At 42.7% G+C, this 18,886-nt stretch overlaps 1 protein-coding gene across 2 annotated transcripts in view; it reads left to right on the plus strand.

Moving 5' to 3' along the window:
- Positions 1 to 423: 423 nt before the first annotated feature.
- Positions 424 to 18,886, plus strand: part of ttll5 (tubulin tyrosine ligase-like family, member 5) — a 47,869-nt gene continuing 29,406 nt past the window's right edge. For both annotated transcript variants that reach the window (XM_078277104.1, XM_078277105.1), the window contains exons 1-14: positions 424 to 611; positions 1,003 to 1,158; positions 3,313 to 3,419; positions 3,535 to 3,617; positions 4,409 to 4,515; positions 4,812 to 4,942; positions 5,075 to 5,157; positions 7,307 to 7,376; positions 7,485 to 7,569; positions 8,611 to 8,712; positions 8,801 to 8,892; positions 9,106 to 9,213; positions 14,571 to 14,652; positions 18,399 to 18,460. In XM_078277104.1, coding sequence (XP_078133230.1) covers positions 1,097 to 1,158; positions 3,313 to 3,419; positions 3,535 to 3,617; positions 4,409 to 4,515; positions 4,812 to 4,942; positions 5,075 to 5,157; positions 7,307 to 7,376; positions 7,485 to 7,569; positions 8,611 to 8,712; positions 8,801 to 8,892; positions 9,106 to 9,213; positions 14,571 to 14,652; positions 18,399 to 18,460 — 1,174 coding nt within the window. In that variant the 5' untranslated portion in view covers positions 424 to 611; positions 1,003 to 1,096. The remainder of the gene's footprint in view (positions 612 to 1,002; positions 1,159 to 3,312; positions 3,420 to 3,534; positions 3,618 to 4,408; positions 4,516 to 4,811; positions 4,943 to 5,074; positions 5,158 to 7,306; positions 7,377 to 7,484; positions 7,570 to 8,610; positions 8,713 to 8,800; positions 8,893 to 9,105; positions 9,214 to 14,570; positions 14,653 to 18,398; positions 18,461 to 18,886) is intronic.

The raw sequence follows: 18,886 nt of genomic DNA on the forward strand, positions 1-18,886 counted from the left end.
AGAAAAGAAATAAAAAAGGCAATCTCAAATTAACTTAAGAGTTTCAAGTAAAGAAATCAATTTAAGGGCTTTTTTGTCCTTAACCCGTTTCGATGACTTACACAAAAGATTTAACCATGGAACAGGGAGGGTTTGGTCAATAAAATAATTCGAGTAATACTTCCATGTTATCCTGAACGACGTTAATTAACGAAGTTATAACACTGGTTTAAGTATTTAATTTTATATTTCAGTTTATAAGAGCTGCTAATAATATGTGTATCAATACTAACACATTTCATTTTTTGTGCATATGTTCTTGTTCAAACACAGAAAAACACATATATTAACCTAATAACGCTCTTTTCGTTTGACAGCGTATGCCGCACGTCCCGCGCATAGACATTAGAGTCCCACCCAATGACTGTAAATTAATCTTTTTATAAGGTTACGGATGCAGTGCAAAGTTTGGTCTGGTGGACAATAAATAATGTTCGAGACTGCGCATGTTCATTGCTCTGTTGCTACTCAGTCAGTTGTTGTAGTTACCAGGAAGATTAACCGCTAAGATCAACTGGCCCTCGTGATTAACAGCTAGCTGGCTAGCAGTTAGCAGGCTCTCAGCGATAAAGGCAAGTTTACGTTGATGTGTATTTGTATGGCATAGCATCTACCTACCTTATCTAGCTAACGTTACCTGGTTAGCTAGCTTCCCACACCTAAAGTAACATGTTAGTAACCTTACGTCTTATTTAACGTTACCTAACTCTTGTTTGGCTGTCTGGGTTTAGTCTTAACGTAACGTTAACGTTATTCTGTTTACTGTAACGTTAATAGAAAGATAATTTCACCACCACTAACGTTACTACAAAGCAGTTGTTCTCGGTTAACTGTGTGCTAAGTTGTTTCTGGAAAGATTTAACGTTACAGTTCGTTAGCGAGCCTTTGTAACGTGGTTATTAATATAACATTTTGCATTAATGGACTGACGTTGAGCAATTCAACGGCTGATGTGTTTTGCAGTTGGAGGTGGTAGCGTTTTAGGTGCCATGGTAAAACCTAGACACTTGATCCCAGGAGGATTTCACCGTGCAGCTCGTCCCCTTTTACTGTGAAGATGCCTGCTGTGATCCGTGATAGCAAGGAGGACTCTGAGTCCTCCTCAGAAGACGAGCAAGAGTAAGTGTTAGACTGTGTCATATACTGTGTACAGACTGTAAAGCCCCCCCACATGGGTGATTTGTGATATTGAGAAAAATAGAACTGACTTGACCACAGGCAACATAAACATGACAACAGAAAAAGAAAATTAGCTCAGAGATGAGTCCTTATTTGTGAGTAGAGGCTGAGGCTTTTTATTCCTTCCTTAAGCTGACAAATCGTTTCTGATGCTGACTGCAGTGCGCCACAGGCACTAACTGTTAGAGGATTCTACAGTAGACAGAGTATTATTAGATATTACCTTTGATTCAGATTAGGAAAAACTCCCCCAAAAACCTTTAAAGGGGTGTTGTCGTATACAGTCACCTTAGTGTTGATAAGGTCTGCGCAAACTTCTACATTAGAACACACACTAATGACATACTAAACCAGAATGTTCATTCTTGTGTGTTACATTGTACCTACCTATGTTGTTTAATTTCTTATCATATACACTTTTGTGGGAGTATTTTCTCTTTGAAAACAGACTTTGATATGCTTGCGTTGCTTTTATAGCAGTTAGATAGTTGTAAACGGAGATGGAGATGAGTAGGATATTGTTCACAGTCACTGCAGCTTGTGGACATGGCTGTCTGAATTACACAGGTCGCCTTCAGTGTCAGTTAGGTTCTTAGCCTACTGATCCTCCTGTAAGACCTCACCTGAAGATTCCTCTTAAAATATAGTATTAATGTGACACCATATTCACTTTTTTTTTACTGGCTGTTCCAAGGTCTTTGTCTTTGCAACTTGCCATAGTATATTGATTGTGTAATGTAAGCTATGCAGGATTACAGAAGGAGCCCTGTTTAATAATTTATGCCAAGATACATTTAGACAAAATAAAGCCTTCAGGAAGCTTTCATATTGCATAATTGATAAAAGATTAACTGAATGAGAGAGAAGAGTAACTATCTGTAGATCTTAGCTACAACAGTTGGTCTATATGTTATCTTGTCTCAGGCAACTAATTCCCTCTTAAGCTATACTTAGTCATAGCATACTGAGAGCCACTGTGTCTGCTTTTAGGCTAATTTCCATCTCCTGAATTAGTTTGGATTGCTTAGTATTATCCTCCTGGTGACCAGTGCTCTTTTTACTGATGGGGCTGCATTTTTACTCACACACTGCTATAGTAAAACACTTTGATTTTATGTTACAGAAATTGAGTATCTCCAGTACATCCTGTTCGATTTCAATTTATTACCAAACAAGCATCGGCTGCACATTTGATTTCAACCTGTTAACATTTTTCTCCTCAACCCTTACATGGATGTCATCACTTTATTTAATAGGGCCAGTTGATATTAGTTAACGTGATATAAAAGTTTATGACAACATGCAAAGGACAACAGAGTATAGCATTACAGGCCTACACTGGAGGCATACACATGTAAGTGCCTGCATATTTCCATATTTAATCAAATATTTGCAACCTAAATGGTCATAATTTACTGAAATATTACTGCGATGGCAACGATATGGCCTTCTGTCTAAGACCTTCACATCTTGTGTGTAGTATCTCAATAGTCTCAATGGTGGTTCATGTATAGAATAAATGACAGGCTTAAATATGATCAAAACACCTTGTTTATGGTCGTGCAGCGAAGCCACCGCAGTGTAAAATATATCTACCACACTGTCTGACATGCCTAGATACTTAAGCTCTGGGCAGCAATTGTTTACATGCCTCTCTTCCTTATCAAGACCGGCCATGCCTGATTGAATTCTACTCCATCATCATGCTACCTTATCTTATTTTTAGCCCCCGATAAGCGGGCTGTGTCTGGTACTATCAGATAATCTGCAGTTTTACAAGGGTGTTTGTTAGTACAGTACATGGGTTTGTTATTGCCCAGCACCTCCTGAACATGTGTGTAGTTCTGTCTCTGTCTGCCTGACTGAAATAAACACCATGTCAGGAAACATTCCCTCAGCATTAGGTAAACTATCCATGTAGGTTAGTTCACATCATCCGGGAGTGAACACACATGCTACGGTGCATCTGTATAGTGTTGTTACCGGGAAGTCAAATATTTATTTCTTCAGATTATTAGATTTTCTGCGGGTCCCAGACTTTTAACAATATGCTTTTAACTGTGAGTGTGTATCATCTAATTGTTTGTCCACTAGAGACCATCCCTGCATTGCCTGGAGTGGCCTCAGCAAGTCCATTCCAGTTCTCTTGTTTTTCCCTGAAGCTGCAGTTTCAAAAGATGGGAATATCTGCTCTACTGGAGGTACACCACATTTGTTGAAGCTACAAAATAACTGTGAGAAAAAGAGTGATAATATGCGGATAAAAATGTGGAGCCTTCAATAAGTTGGATACTAAGAATATTTTGTTGTCCATAGAGCGATATAATATGGCCTTCAAGATTGTGCGCACAGAGAGCCGCCTGGTACGGGGAATACTGGCCAATCATGGATTCCATGAGGTAATGTTCTCCACTAAATCATGCACATTTGAAAAGATTTGTCTAAATCTTGCAAAACAGCATTGTTTTTTAGCTGCATACATTATGTACATCTCTGCTGTGTAGGATAAGGGATAGTAGGGCTGTTTTTATCTCAGTTGACTAATAGTGCCAATGTCAAAGCCCGGGAATGCACCCTAGGATAAAAAAAAAAAATTGACCTCAAGAGCATTAATCCTGTTTCACGAGGGCACACAATCTCTATTATCGCTCTTTCCTAGCAGTTACAATTAATTCCCTTTTTATTTCATTGCAATGCTTCTTGACTCCCGCTAACCATCATCAAAGGCAGACGAGTGTCTACCACAGCCGCAACAGAGCCAAACTTTAATAAGCCATTATTGCAAACATCTGTCTCTCCCCTAGAAACCGAACGGCCATGTGAATACTGCCTCCTAACGAATTGTTGGAATAAAACAAAACCAAACAGATAAAATAACGTCAGGGTGATGAAAATCTGTGAGTTCTTATGTGATCATTTCTATAGAGCCGGCTGTATTTCTTCAGGTTATCGCTGGAGTGTCTGATCTGCTTCTTAGATTTAATTCAACTGAGCTGTCATATGTGATTGACATCAGAATATAATACTGCTGTCGGTGACTGAGAACTCAACAGAGCTTATGAACAACAATGGCTTTGTTTTATGCTTTTTTATTGATCCCTTTGCGAATGTCATTTGCTCTGTGTGCACTGAATCTAAATGTTTTGATCCATCTTGTCAATTGAAGTCAGTCATTCCGTCTGTTTTTTAGGTTCACCCAAACAGCAATGACTTTAACCTCATGTGGACAGGATCTCACCTCAAGCCTTACATACTACGCAGCCTTCAAGACTTCCAGAAGGTCAACCACTTTCCCAGGTATGACAGACGTTAAAGTTAAAATGTATGAGTGTGTTGCCACTGTTTTCTGTGTCATAAATATCACCACTGAGCCATTCTAAGCCCGTCAGTTCAGGCGATGTGTTTGTTGGCTTCCACTGCAAAGCGCATTTAGTTTGGACCGATGCCACTCTGAAACGAATGAAATGAATCATACTGTCAGGCAGAGGGCGATCTATTGCTGTTATGTACGTGTATATTTTTGTTCTGTCAGTGTCGGAACTGTGGAGTGGAGTGCTGGAGCATTTTAAACTGGAGGCTCTGCTCAATTTCAGGTCATATGAATTGACGCGCAAAGACCGTCTGTATAAAAACATCCAGCGAATGCAGCAGACTCATGGCTTCAAAAACTTCCATATTGTTCCTCAGACCTTTGTGCTTCCCTCTGAGTACCAGGAGTTCTGCAGTAAGACACCGCTCACCTGATCCCGACCTCACTTTATCATATGTTTACAAGCATTGCCCACTCTAAACATATACATTATACATTTTTCTTTCTGTTTGCATCTTCTTCTCGTCTCTCCTGCTTCAATCTCAGATTGTTTTGCCAAGGACAAGGGCCCCTGGATTATTAAACCAGTAGCATCTTCCAGAGGAAGAGGCATCTACCTGGTCAGCAATGTGAGTGGTTTTACCCACAGGAGTTATTACTCTCTAATACAGCCGGTCCCAATCTTTTTGGCTTGTGACTCTGTAAAAAGAGTATTTTTCTTCTTCTTCTCGAATTGTTTGATTTTTTAGACTTTTAGAGACCGCAAGAGGTAAAAGTAGGACTGCAACAAGTTATACAGTTAATCTGACCCTTATTTTCTCAAGTAATTGATTTGTTGTTTGGTCTATAAAACATCATAAAATAGTCAAAAATAAACATTTTCTCATCATCATGTTCAAGAGCCCATGATGAGTTTTTTTTGTGCGTGCGACCAACAGTTTAAAAACTCTGAGATATTCAGTTTATGTAAAACAAGGGAAAGCAGCAAAGCCCCACATCAGAGAAGCTGGATTTAGAGAATGTTTTTTTTTTTTTTTTTTAACTTAAACTATTAATGCGTAAACTATAAATGAATAAAATGTTTCCGGAGCTGAAAGCCCTGCAAAAAACAACAACCAAGTAAGTGGACCTTGTGATATTCTAGTCAAAATAAATATTGTTTATTTTATTCCTGAGTTTTCTCAAATTGTTGATTTTTTTCTTGTGAAATGTTTCCATATCCAGTGACAAGAAGCAACCCTCAAGGTCATACTTAGTTTTGTGTAACAGAAATATGTTTTTTTTTTTTTTTTCTTTTCTTTCTTATCCCTTAAATCTTGGGGTCAGGCTGGGAACCACTGCTGTATAACCCCTGTCAGACTAATGCAACGACCCAAAATAAACCTGTGTTTGAGGTTGGAGTGAATTGACCGACATGTGTTTGTATAGATAGGGAAATTGGATAGGGAATAAGGAAATCACATCATCACAAAATGTGTGTTTTTTCTATGCTTTTTGTTTAAAACAGTGTGTAAAACAGCACTGAATGTGGGGGACTGGAACAACACATTCTCTCACATGCACATGGGACAGAAATTGAAAACAAACTTAGACGTTGATGATACATTAGCAGGGGTTTAAGTTCTACCACTAGTTTGCATGTGAGATCTGTATGAGAAAAGCAGTGTGTTAAAAGGAATAGTTTGACATCTGGGGAAATACGCTTATTTACTTTCTTGCTGAGAGTAAGGTGGGAAGATTGATACCACTCACATGTCTGTAGGATAACTTTGAAGCTACAGCCAGCAGGGGGTTAGCTTAGGTTAGCATACTCTGGAAACAGAGGGAATCAACTAATCTTTAAGCTAAGCTAAGCTAACCAAATATTGTGTGTGAAAATTTGACATTAATGGCAAACTTAGTGGGAGTTAAGTATAAGCATAGTGACTTAAAAAAAAATACTGTGTGAACTGAGTTCATTGGCCAGATGTTTTTTTGTGTGTGGAGGGGTGTGCAGATACAGCTGTCTTTGAAATAAGTATCAACCAGTGTTTCAGACATTAATAAGCTTTGTGGAGTAAATCACACTCTTCCAAGGCCCCGGCTTTTGGAGGAGCTCAACAAGGTTCTCACTCTTGGAAAACATATGCACGATCCTTCTTCTTCTCAGGCATTTTTATGAAACAGTGGAAAGAATGTCAGAGCGATATTTGGAGAGAAGAAAGAAATGCGTTAATTTTTTTTGGTTCAGGTTTTCTCTGAACTGTAGCCAGCACTGAGGTTACCCCGTCTCCCCCCTCCATCCCTCCATCTCTTCTCAACTTCGCCACCTGCAACACATTTCAACCTCATAAATGACCCATCTCCCACCACCAGATTGTGTTTTTATAGGCTGTTTTTGAATGTTGACCCGCTATGGCCAGTGTCATTGCAGTCTCCAACTTTTCTTGACGATTCTTTGATGTTAATGGTTAACAGCAGTGTCACATCATCTATTTGGAATTTAGTGTTTAATGCTGTTGTATGTGAATGAATGTACAGTATGGAGCACTGTGAAACATAAAAACCTTACATGGAAATGCTATTCATACTTTGCTATTGAGAGATTGAGTTTGTAAGGTGAGGTTGCACTTCAGTTAAAAAAAGCCATCTAACTTCATCACTTGAGTAAAAGTTGCTATGTTACCTGGTCAATTGATGACACTTTGAACATGTTAAGATGATTATGATCTACTGCCTTCATCTTCCTCATTGTGTTAATTAAATTGTCTTTTATGTGTTTTTGTGTGTCATCTGCAGCCAAATCAGATTTCAATGGATGAGAACATCTTGGTGTCTCGCTATATTAATAACCCACTACTGATAGATGGTATGTTCTTCACCATTTAATTGCTTCAGACATATCTTAATTTGTAAGGATTGTTTTGGCATTCTGAATAATCCGTGTGACTGACTCTAGTTTTTGTTTTGTTTACAGAGTTCAAGTTTGACGTGCGGTTGTACGTGTTGGTGACATCATATGACCCAGTCCTCATCTATGTGTATGAGGAGGGCCTGGCTAGGTGAGCTGTGTGTGCGCTTTTGTTGTTGCTTGTTTGTGACATTATTGGGATAATGAATACCTGACACAACAAAACAGTGGTCGCTGATCTTTGTGGGTACAAACAAAAATACTACAGCACAATTGACATTTAACAACGAATACATTACAAACTAGCACTCAATAGATCATGCACTTCTGTTTTTACAGCTGTTGCCTCCATAACGGTTTATGTTTGTTTTCTTGGTTTCACTTCAGACAAAATAAGATATACATAACATATAAAAGCCCCGAATGTGAATAGTTTTAATAAAGTAAATTCAGTATTGAGAAAAGCATTCACCAGTTTGAACAGTAAATGGCGGTGTAGACACTGACTGGTTCATGCACTTTAGGCTCATTGGTACTTAGTGCCCAGAAGAGGGCATCCTTACCTTTTCAGACCAGCTGCTGTGTAGTGTGCGCTGTGGTGATGACTCTGAAACAATGCGCTCCTTTGTTCCAGTTTTAGGATGTGCTTATCAAATGTTGCTGATTGTGACATGGTTCAAAGATCGTATCTTGTGCTACCTTTGTATAATGGCCCTATATTGGGTGTTTGTTATTTCGAGAAACAATAACATATGACCAAAGAAGAGACCATTGTCAGGTACAGGTAGGTCAGCAGACGGTAGCTGATTTATAGAACGTCTGGCTCTTCGCTTCGGTCTGATAGAGGTACGTGCTGAATACAAGTGCCACCGCCCTTTTGTTTGCTGGCTTGATTATCAACTGTGGGCAATAAATCATGGCCAAATTCTGAATCCCACTTTTATCGCTTGACATTCCTTCAGAGTTGTGTTGGTATTCAGGTACACGGTGCGTGCCAGGAATTCTCATTATTGCACATGTGGCATCCACTCCTCTCAAACACTGCCAGAAGCTAATCTCCCTCCAAAGTGCCCCCCATCATTCAGTCCAGTGTCAGCTTTATGAATATGGTTGTTATGGCAAATATAGATACTGTATGTAGTGAAATTGTTGAATTGTTGGATTACAGAATTTTTTTTTTTTGTGTTCGCAGATTTGCCACAGTCAAGTATGACCGGACTTCAAAGAACATTAAGAACACGTTCATGCATCTCACTAACTATAGCGTGAACAAAAAAAGCAGCGATTATGTCAGGTATTTCATCAGTGAATGTGGCGCTGTTATTGGAAGCTTGATTGACTCATCCATTTATTAGAACACAAGCACATTTCTTCCTTTTCAGTTGCGATGACCCTGAAGTTGAGGATTATGGGAACAAATGGAGTATGAGTGCAGTGTTGAGGTATTTAAAGCAGGAGGGGAAGGACACCACATGTGAGTCAAATCTTCATTTTCTTTCCTTTTTTCATGCTTTTAATCTTTTCCTTTTTAATAATGGAGTACAATTCACCCAGTTTACAGTTGCATTTCTGAACCCCTGCTTGATTGTCTCCTTTAGATTCTAACCAAAAGTGTGAATCAATTAACCAAAACATAAGAATTCTTGAGAGCGACAGAAAAATCATCTCTTAATTTTGTATATTCCAGTGCTGATGAGACAGGTGGAGGACCTCATCATCAAAGCTGTACTGAGTGCTGAACTTCAGATAGCCACCGCCTGCAAAATGTTTGTTCCCCACAAGACAAACTGCTTTGGTAATTATTTCATATTCTTCTTAAAGTGTTTTTGACCATACAGTACTGTAAGTAAAGCAATCTAGTCCACCAAAGTTTAACACGTTTACACCTGCACTGATGCAGCTTCAGAAGAATTTCCTTTTAGATAAAATTCCCTTTTTTGACACACTCACACATATTTAGTCATCAACACTACCCCACCCCTCACATTTCCTTTCAGTTTCATATTCATTGTCCAGCAGTTCCTCTATACTCTTTCTCCACTGAGCCGAGCTGAAGTTGTAGACAGTCATTCCTCAGTGTGGAGCCTTCCTGCCCATTGCTGCAGGGTTGCGGAGGGCCTATTGAGCAGGAATTTGCTTCCTCCTCTCTGTTGCCATTCAGGTCTGCCTGATTTAGGCTGACTGTTTTCTTGGCTGCTCCTGCCTAGAAGCAGGCTCGTGTGAACTCCATTTTGGAACCATTACCCATGTTAGTGTTGGCACTAATTGTCTGCGCTCGCTCTCTCTGTCTGGCAGTCTCTCTGAGATTTGAGGGTTTAAAAAGCGAGCACATTGGCCAAGCCTCCCTCAGCACCACTGTCTCTTTTTCCTCTTCTGTCGCTGTTTCTGTTTGTTTATGATTCTCCCTCCCCTGCTCACACTCTCCTTCACCTTTCAGATGTTAGAAAAATAAAGGGCTTTGCAGTTGTGACAGGCTTCTGTAGACATAATAGCCCCCCTGATTGGTGGTTGTTTGGGCTGTATGGCGCGAGCAGCATGGACTCACACCAGTCGCCTGCATAAAGATGCTATCTGCACCCTGAGCATAACTGCTAGGTTAAAAACCCACATTAGCCCAGGGTGTTGACCATGCAGGTATTTACAGTGAAATGTGGCTTACTGAGCCTCAACCTGGCTCTCATACACATGTGATAGACATGAATAAACAACCAGATGACACATATCTTTGCTGTGATGGAAAAACAAGTTTGCTTTTATTGTCATTCATTCACTCATTGAGGTAAGCCTGGAATATTTCTCTATGCACATCCACATGCCCCAATTGCAAAAATGCTTTATGGAATGTTCAGGGATAACATGTAAATGTTACCTACTGCATTGCACCATGCTTGCATTTACATTCCTTGGCATATATAAACAGAATTCTTTTTATATAAAAACAAAAGCATCTGATATTTATTCTGCATAGGGTAGTAAATATACAGTATAAAGAGGGAAAGTGTGAGAATATGGATAGTGGCACCACGCATCAGCCTACTAATGATTCTATACTGGTACCATCTTTGTGTTGTACATTGTGCAGCTCTGTAGGCAGCAACAGAGAATACTTCTTAGTTAATATTTACTGTTGTTTTATTTTGACTCCACTAAGTCCACATTGGATTTGAAATTAAACAATGCAATAATGAATGAAAGTAAGGAATTCGAACTTTAAGGGTGCTGGGTTGTCCAACAATGTTGAAATCGTATACCAAAGCTTATAGAGACCTGTATAGACATAGATACTACATCAGTGTTATTGTGTGGCACAAAAGCAATTAGGTTCTACACCTTTTCCTAAGATACATAATACATTGTGGTCTGCTTTGAACATGCACATTACCCTACTTCAGCCGTATCAGTTTACTATTGAATTTAGTGTAATTTTGTTGTCTTCATAATGGCCCCAAGCAAGTCAATTACAGCATTCATAGTCTGTCTAAAGGATTAAGTTTCCAAAGACAGACACTGACGGTTCCAAGAGGACCACCCTCATCCTCTCTCTGTTTCTCCCAGTGTGGTCATGTTGCGTGTGTGAGTATGTAAGGGCAATACGAATACAGAGACATGCAGGAACCAGTGTAAAGCATTAGTTTTACAAACACGCAGGTCTGTCTAAGCTTCAGGGAGTCCAGTCAAGTACCTAAATAAAACCCACCCAAACCACCAAGGAGTCATGATCAGCTGTTGTCTTCAACTCCCCTTTCACCTTCTCTTGCACTTATCCTCAGTACTTCCCTTCTCCTCCTGCAACAATACAATACGCCCAGCATTTAAACCTGGGCCTCGGCAGCTGCCTGTAATTGTAAACAGGTAAAGCATCAGAATGCAGGGCAGCAAATACATGCGTGTTTGGGCAGTTAATGTGCCGATAAAAGCAGCCATTGTTTAGAGTTTTTATACGGTCTCTGGCTTATCTGGAAGGGAGCCATGCAAGATCATAAAGCCCATTATAATCTTAATTTACTGCAAATTGTTCCCTGCCATTTTAATGTCTATTAATGGCTTTAATACTATGTTTATTGTTTTCAAATAGAATTTCTTCCCTTTGCTCAAATTACACATCTGTATCTAAATGTGCATACTGTAACAAAACCTTTTTTATAGCTCTGTAATGTGGGAAGAAATAAAAACAACCGATTTTTTGTTTTACATTGGTAAGAAGTGTGTGTGTGTGTGTGTGTGTGTGTGTGTGTGTGTGTGTGTGTGTGTGTGTGTGTGTGTGTGTGTCTGTGGGGAGAAAATGCCACCCATGCAGCTCCTCACCGCTGCTGTGTGATTAATGGACAGGCTTTTTGCTGAGGGATGCTGATTACGAGATGTTTTGACTAAGATCTGATTAGCCAAGCCAAAGGCCTATTTTATTACACACAAAACATTCCACTTACTGGTCCTGTGTTCCACTGAACGTCCCTCATTAAGTGCTGAGTGTGGTTGGATCCCCCGTCTGTGAACAACTCTCCCTGTTTTACATTTGTCAGATACTCCCACATTTCACTACAGCACAGTGTTGGTATGCCTGTGATGACAGTGTGGCTGCTGTATAATTCAAAATCTTTGAAGGAATGATTAATGGAATGGGTTCTGCTATCATAATAGGGCTATAGAGTGTCAACTGTTACTTTAATTTGTTGTCATCAAAGTGTTTTCATGATTGTGGCTCCGCTGTACTCCCTGCAACAGCAGTTAAAGCACTTCAGGGGCAATAATTTATGTCAGAATGATGCAAAAGTAATCCAATTGTTCTTGCCTATGAAGAAAACACACATGAAGCAAATACTTTATTCTGCTGTTGTTGTTGTGGGCCAACCGACTGCAGTGCCAGGGTGGGGAGATTATTGTTTTTGGGCGTTTGTCTCTTGTGGTGAAGTTTCCAGCAGCGCCCATCCAATAATAAAAAGTCATCCCTTTACTCTGTCACATTTTTTTTCTCTCCCTGCCTCTTTAATGGGTGTGATGTGGATGTTCGCTGCCTCTCCACTCCTTGTCTGTGATGCTTGTTGTGGCCTCTCTGCGGGCACATTTAACAGCACTCCCCCGGCAGCGGTCGAGCCATAGAACAAACGTGTCTAGCAGTGAGCAAGCTCTTGGGGCAGGAGCGGCGTCTGCTCCTAATTGGGGGAAAATGAGCGGCACATGGAGCCTGCTTGTCGGGGGCTAGTGAGGTGGTATAACACCTCCCCATTTTCCCCTGTTGTTGTGGTGGTGCCACTGGTGAGGCACTGCAACCCATTTATTCCAGTACTCCGTTCCCCAAGACTAATGCATAAGGTTTTATGTGTGCGTTTTAATACAGAAGAGGCTAAAATGGGATAAGCCGGCAAGTGGAAAATAAAATCTTAGTGCTTTGCTTAAGCACTGTTTAGCAGCGGGGGTCCCGTCCATCCTCAGAAGTTAAAAAAAAGTTAAAGATGGCAGTGGCAGCTTCTGTTGCTGCTATTGGTTCAGGATTATATAGCAAACTTTGTTCCATCATGAAAATACAGTTTTCACAGTCACACCAATTTGGACCTCATGACACTACCATATTTTGATCTCTTGACCCATGTAATATATCTCAGTGAACAAAATCCAGTGTGCATTTTCTCCAACTTGTCCTAATACAGATGATGAAAACATGAGTAGAGAAAAAATCAAGTTTTTAGGAAATGTTACAATCTTAAAAGAGAACTCTTTTAGAGACTTCCATAAACTTGGGGGACTCACAAGAGACGGATTAAAAAAGAACGGTCAAAATGGAAGCAGTCTGGAAAAACCCTGGATCTTAAATTTCCTATAATGCAATTCAATAGCATCTTTCGTTAGAGCCTCACTGTCTGGTAAATGCCCGTGTCTTTTAAACTCCATGCCCCCTTTTTAGTACTTCTAATGATGAGTAAACTGATCCTGTTGTGTAAAATCAGTGCTCCTTTAGTAAAAGACCAAATATATACGCTTTGTCAAGTAAAACTACGTGATATTTGTTACATTGCCACAACATTCTGTATGGCCAGGGTGGAGATGACTACAATAAGTAATGTACAGCCAAATACATTTAACTCATCCTGTTAAACTAGAATTCCCCAGCCTAACATTATTTAACCAAGTGCAATATAAAGCCATTGCACGCTGTCACACTGCCTTTTGTATGCTTAACACTGGCACTGACCTGAGATGCTAAAATAAACAGTGCTGGTTATGGCAGCTTTGAAACCTCCAACCCCCCTGGCCTATTCTCAAAACAGTCTATTCTTTTGAAGTACCATTAGAAGGATTTTTCCTCTGGCTCTATGACTGGGTTTTGCGCTATCCCTGTAAAATACTGTGGTTTCCCTGCATGCTGCTGCTGGGGCCGGCGGGTCGTTGGCTTACAGGGTGACACTCCCCAGAGCAGTGTGAGGGCTTTCATAGGTTACATAGAGCAACTCTGTCACAGTGAGGCATATGTCAGTCAGTGAAACAAGAGGGAAAATTGGGATAGAATGGATGAATTTCTTTCTGACCACATTGTAAAAAGCGTTTATATGTCACTCAGTGCTAAGCTATTACTGGGGTGAAATATATACAATATATAGCCTACGGCTGTCTAATCTACCAGGTTTCTGCCACTTGGGACACACTGTCACATTTCTAGCTTTGTACTTCTGGAGTTCACATTTGACTGCCCCAGTTGGGCAAGATACTATCTTTATGATGCTTATTACAGCGCCATCCTTCTTGTTAATATGTAGTGACAATATGTGGATTGGTTAATCTTCCCATGAGAAAATTATTGACTGTATGTATGAAAATATTCACAGCCACAGTGTGTTTTTGATCTACTGTCTTATGTATGCAACTTCATGATGGATGAAATGTGTATGTACTTAATTAACGTAATTGAGCCGATCCCTCAGTAGCAGGCTTTGGTGAATGTTTCTTTCTTGAGTGATTGGGGATATAACATGCGTGTAATCAGTAGCAGAAAGACATAGGCCATGTTGCCAAATGCCACATAATGGAACTATGATAAAACTCTTGTGACTTTGATAGCCTTCATCTTTTATTTTCAGTGAGCAGATCTCAGAGGTTTCTAATTCTGCCTCCCAGTCTGTGGTGAAAACCCTTTGATTCATTTTGTGTTTCCCTCTGTAGAACTGTATGGTTTTGACGTGCTCATTGACTCCAACCTCAAACCCTGGTTGTTAGAGGTGAACCTTTCTCCCTCCCTGGCCTGGTGAGTGACTGTCTTAATCATTTAATTCTTTATTTTCTTGTTTCAGGAGAATTTCTTACTGAAACTGTTTCTTGTATCCTACCAACTTAAACAAGGCTTTTTCTTAGAATATGCAACCAACCAAAAATGTTAATAAAATGCCACATTGAAGGAAAATTGCACTCACACTTAAAGCATACCCTCAGGCTAAAATCTCCCACCAAAGTGTCAGTTTGGCAGTTTAGTTTTAATCCATCCATCCATCCATCCATCTTCATCCGCTTATCCGGGGGTCGGGTCGCGGGGGGTAGCAGCTCCAGCAGGGGACCCCAAACTTCCCTTTCCCGGGCCACATTAACCAGCTCCGACTGGGGGGATCCCGAGCGTTCCCAGGCCAGGTTAGAGATATAATCCCTCCACCTAGTCCTGGGTCTCCCCCGAGGCCTCCTCCCAGCTGGGACGTGCCTGGAACACCTCCCTAGGGGAGGCGCCCAGGGGGCATCCTTACCAGATGCCCGAACCACCTCAACTGGCTCCTTTCGGCGCAAAGGAGCAGCGGCTCTACTCCGAGCTCCTCACGGATAACTGAGCTTCTCACCCTATCTCTAAGGGAGACGCCAGCTACCCTCCTGAGGAAACCCATTTCGGCCGCTTGTACCCTGGATCTTGTTCTTTCGGTCATGACCCAGCCTTCATGACCATAGGTGAGGGTAGGAACAAAAAACTGACCGGTAGATTGAGAGCTTTGCCTTCTGGCTCAGCTCTCTTTTACGTCTAACGGTGCGATAAATTGAATGTAATACCGCACCTGCTGTGCCGATTCTCCGACCAATCTCCCGCTCCATTGTCCCCTCACTCGCGAACAAGACCCCCAAGGTACTTGAACTCCTTCACTTGGGGGTAAGGACTCATTCCCTACCTGGAGAAGGCACTCCATCGGTTTCCTGCTGAGAACCATGGCCTCCGATTTAGAGGTGCTGATCCTCATCCCAGCCGCTTCACACTCGGCTGCGAACCGATCCAGTGAGTGCTGAAGGTCACAGGCCGATGATGCCATCAGGACCACATCATCTGCAAAAAAGCAGCGATGAGATCCCCAGCCCACCGAACTGCAACCCCTCTCCACCCCGACTACGCCTCGATATCCTGTCCATAAATACTACAAACAGGATTGGTGACAAAGCGCAGCCCTGGCGGAGGCCAACTCTCACCTGAAAGCGAGTCCGACTTACTGCCGAGAACCCGGACACAGCTCTCGCTTTGGTCGTACAGAGATTGGATGGCCCTGAGAAGGGACCCCCCTCACCCTGTACTCCCGCAGCACCTCCCACAGTATCTCCCGGGGCACCCGGTCATACGCCTTCTCCAGATCCACAAAACACATGTAGACTGGTTGGGCATACTCCCAGGCTCCCTCCAGGATCCTTGCGAGAGTAAAGATCTGGTCCGTTGTTCCACGACCAGGGCGGAATCCGCATTGTTCCTCTTCAACCTGAGATTCGACTATCGACCGAACCCTCCTTTCCAGCACCTTGGAGTAGACTTTACCGGGAGGCTGAGAAGTGTGATACCCCTGTAATTGGCACACACCCTCTGGTCCCCCCCTTTTTTTAAAAGGGGAACCACCACCCCGGTCTGCCACTCCTTAGGCACCGTCCCAGACTTCCACGCAATGTTGAGAGGCGTGTCAACCAAGACAACCCCTCCACACCCAGAGCTTTAAGCATTTCTGGGACGGATCTCATCAATTCCTGGGGCTTTGCCACTGTGGAGTTGTTTAACTACCTCAGCAACCTCCACCAGGGAAATTGATGCCAATCCCCCCCCTCATCCTCCAGCTCTGCCTCTACCATAGAGGGCGTATTAGTCGGTTAGGAGTTCCTCAAAGTGCTCCTTCCACCGCCCTATTACCTCCTCAGTTGAGGTCAACAGCGTCCCATCCTTACTGTACACAGCTTGGATGGTTCCCCCTTCCCCCCCCTCCTGAGGTGGCGAACGGTTTTTCAGAAGTACCTTGGTGCCGACCGAAAGTCCTTCTCCATGTCTTCTCCGAACTTCTCCCACACACGCTGCTTTGCCTCTTTCACGGCAGAGGCTGCAGCCCTTCGAGCCCTTCGGTACCTTGCAACTGCCTCCGGAGTCGTCTGGGATAACATATCCCGGAAAGACTCCTTCTTCAATCGGACGGCTTCCCTGACCACCGGTGTCCACCACGGTGTTCGTGGGTTACCGCCCCTTGAGGCACCTAAGACCCTAAGACCACAGCTCCTCACCGCAGCTTCAGCAATGGAAACTTTGAACATTGTCCACTCAGGGTTCAATGCCCCCCCCCCAGCCTCCACAGGGATGCACGAAAAGCTCCGCCGGAGGTGTGAGTTGAAAGTCTGTCGGACAGGGGCCTCCTCAGACGTTCCCAATTTACCCGCACTACCCGTTTGGGCTTACCAGGTCTGTCAGAGTCTTCCCCCACCCCTGACCCAACTCACCACCAGATGGTGATCGGTTGACAGCTCCGCCCCTCTCTTCACCCGAGTGTCCAAAACATATGGCCTCAGATCAGATGAAAGCGATTATAAAATCGATCATTGACCTTTGGCCTAGGGTGCTCTGGTACCAAGTACACTTATGAGCATCCCTATGTTCGAACATGGTGTTCGTTATAGACAATCCATGACTAGCACAGAAGTCCAACAACAAACAACCACTCTGGTTTAGATCAGGGAGGCCGTTCCTCCCAATCACGCCTCTCCATGTGTCTCCATCATTACCCACGTGCGCGTTGAAGTCCCCCCCAGCAGAACTATGGAGTCCCCGACTGGAGCCCCATGCAGGACTCCACTCAAGGTCTCCAAGAAGGCCGAATACTCTGAACTCTTGTTTGGTGCATATGCACAAACAACAGTCAGAGTTTTTCCCCCCCCCCACAACCCGCAGGCGTAGGGGAGGCGACCCTCTCGTCCACCGGGTTAAACTCCAACGTAGCGGCGCTCAGCCGGGGGGCTTGTGAGTATCCCCACACCCGCCCGGCGCCTCACACCCTGGGCAACTCCGGAGAAGAAAAGAGTCCAACCCCTATCCAGGAGTATGGTTCCAGAACCAAGACTGTGCGTAGAGGTAAGCCCCACCAGATCTAACCGGTGGCGCTCCACCTCCCGCACAAGTTCCGGCTCCTTCCCCCCACAGAGAGGTGACATTCCACGTCCCCCAGAGCCAGCCTCTGCTGCCCGGGTCTGGTCCGTCGAGGCCCCTGACCTTCACTGCCACCCATGTGGCAGCGCACCCGACCCCAGCGGTTCCTCCCACAGGTGGTGGGCCCATGGGATGGAGGGATGTCCGCCACGTAGCTTTTTCGGGCTGTGCCCGACCGGGCTCCGTGGCAAACCCGGCCACCAGGCGGCTCGCTGGCGAGCCCTCCATCTGGGCCTGGCTCCAGACGGGGGGCCCCGGGCTTCCTCCGGGCAGGGTCACTTCATCCCTTCCTCGATTTTTCATAGGATTTTTTGAACCATTCTTTGTCTGGCCCCTCACCTGAGACCACTTTGCCTTGGGAGACCCTACCAGGAGCACAAAGCTCCAGACAACACAGCCCTCAGGTTCATAGGGACACACAAACCTCTCCACCACGATAAGGTGATGGTTCCCGGAGAAGTTTAGTTTTAAGCTCATTACAAATCTGTATCTTATTATGACAATTGATGATTTTTGACTCAAGCTGACTCAAAGTTTGTTTCTTTGTAAAAAAAAAAAAAAAATCATCATATTTACAGTGATGCCCCCTTGGATCTGAAGGTAAAGGCCAGCATGATTGCAGACATGTTTTCACTTGTGGGTGAGTACATGCTGAAACAATGACTAAATACAACTTCCATTTGATCACAAGTGATGGCACTTCATAGATATTGAGTTCATGTCAATTCAGTGTTTAAAGCTATATTTTTAAATCCATCATCCATCCATCATTGTTATATTATTATTAACCACCACATAATTAAGAAAGGAGGACAAACCTTGGGTTAATACAGAACATTAAAATATTAGGGTTACAGATTTGTATTACTAAGAATGCATACAGTACATTTGAAATAATCCATCATCAATGCAGAATCAAGATCTGGCCTTAACAGGAGTCAATAGTTGTAGTAACATAGGGTTAGTCATATTCAGAGCTTAAAAACAAATTACACTGACTATTAAGTTGTTCTTAGATACTTAAAGTTCATATTTTAGCTTTAAGAACATTACTCAAACTTTAGAT

The sequence above is a fragment of the Sander vitreus genome, chromosome 20 (genome assembly GCF_031162955.1).
Source record: "Sander vitreus isolate 19-12246 chromosome 20, sanVit1, whole genome shotgun sequence".
NCBI lineage: Eukaryota > Metazoa > Chordata > Actinopteri > Perciformes > Percidae > Sander > Sander vitreus.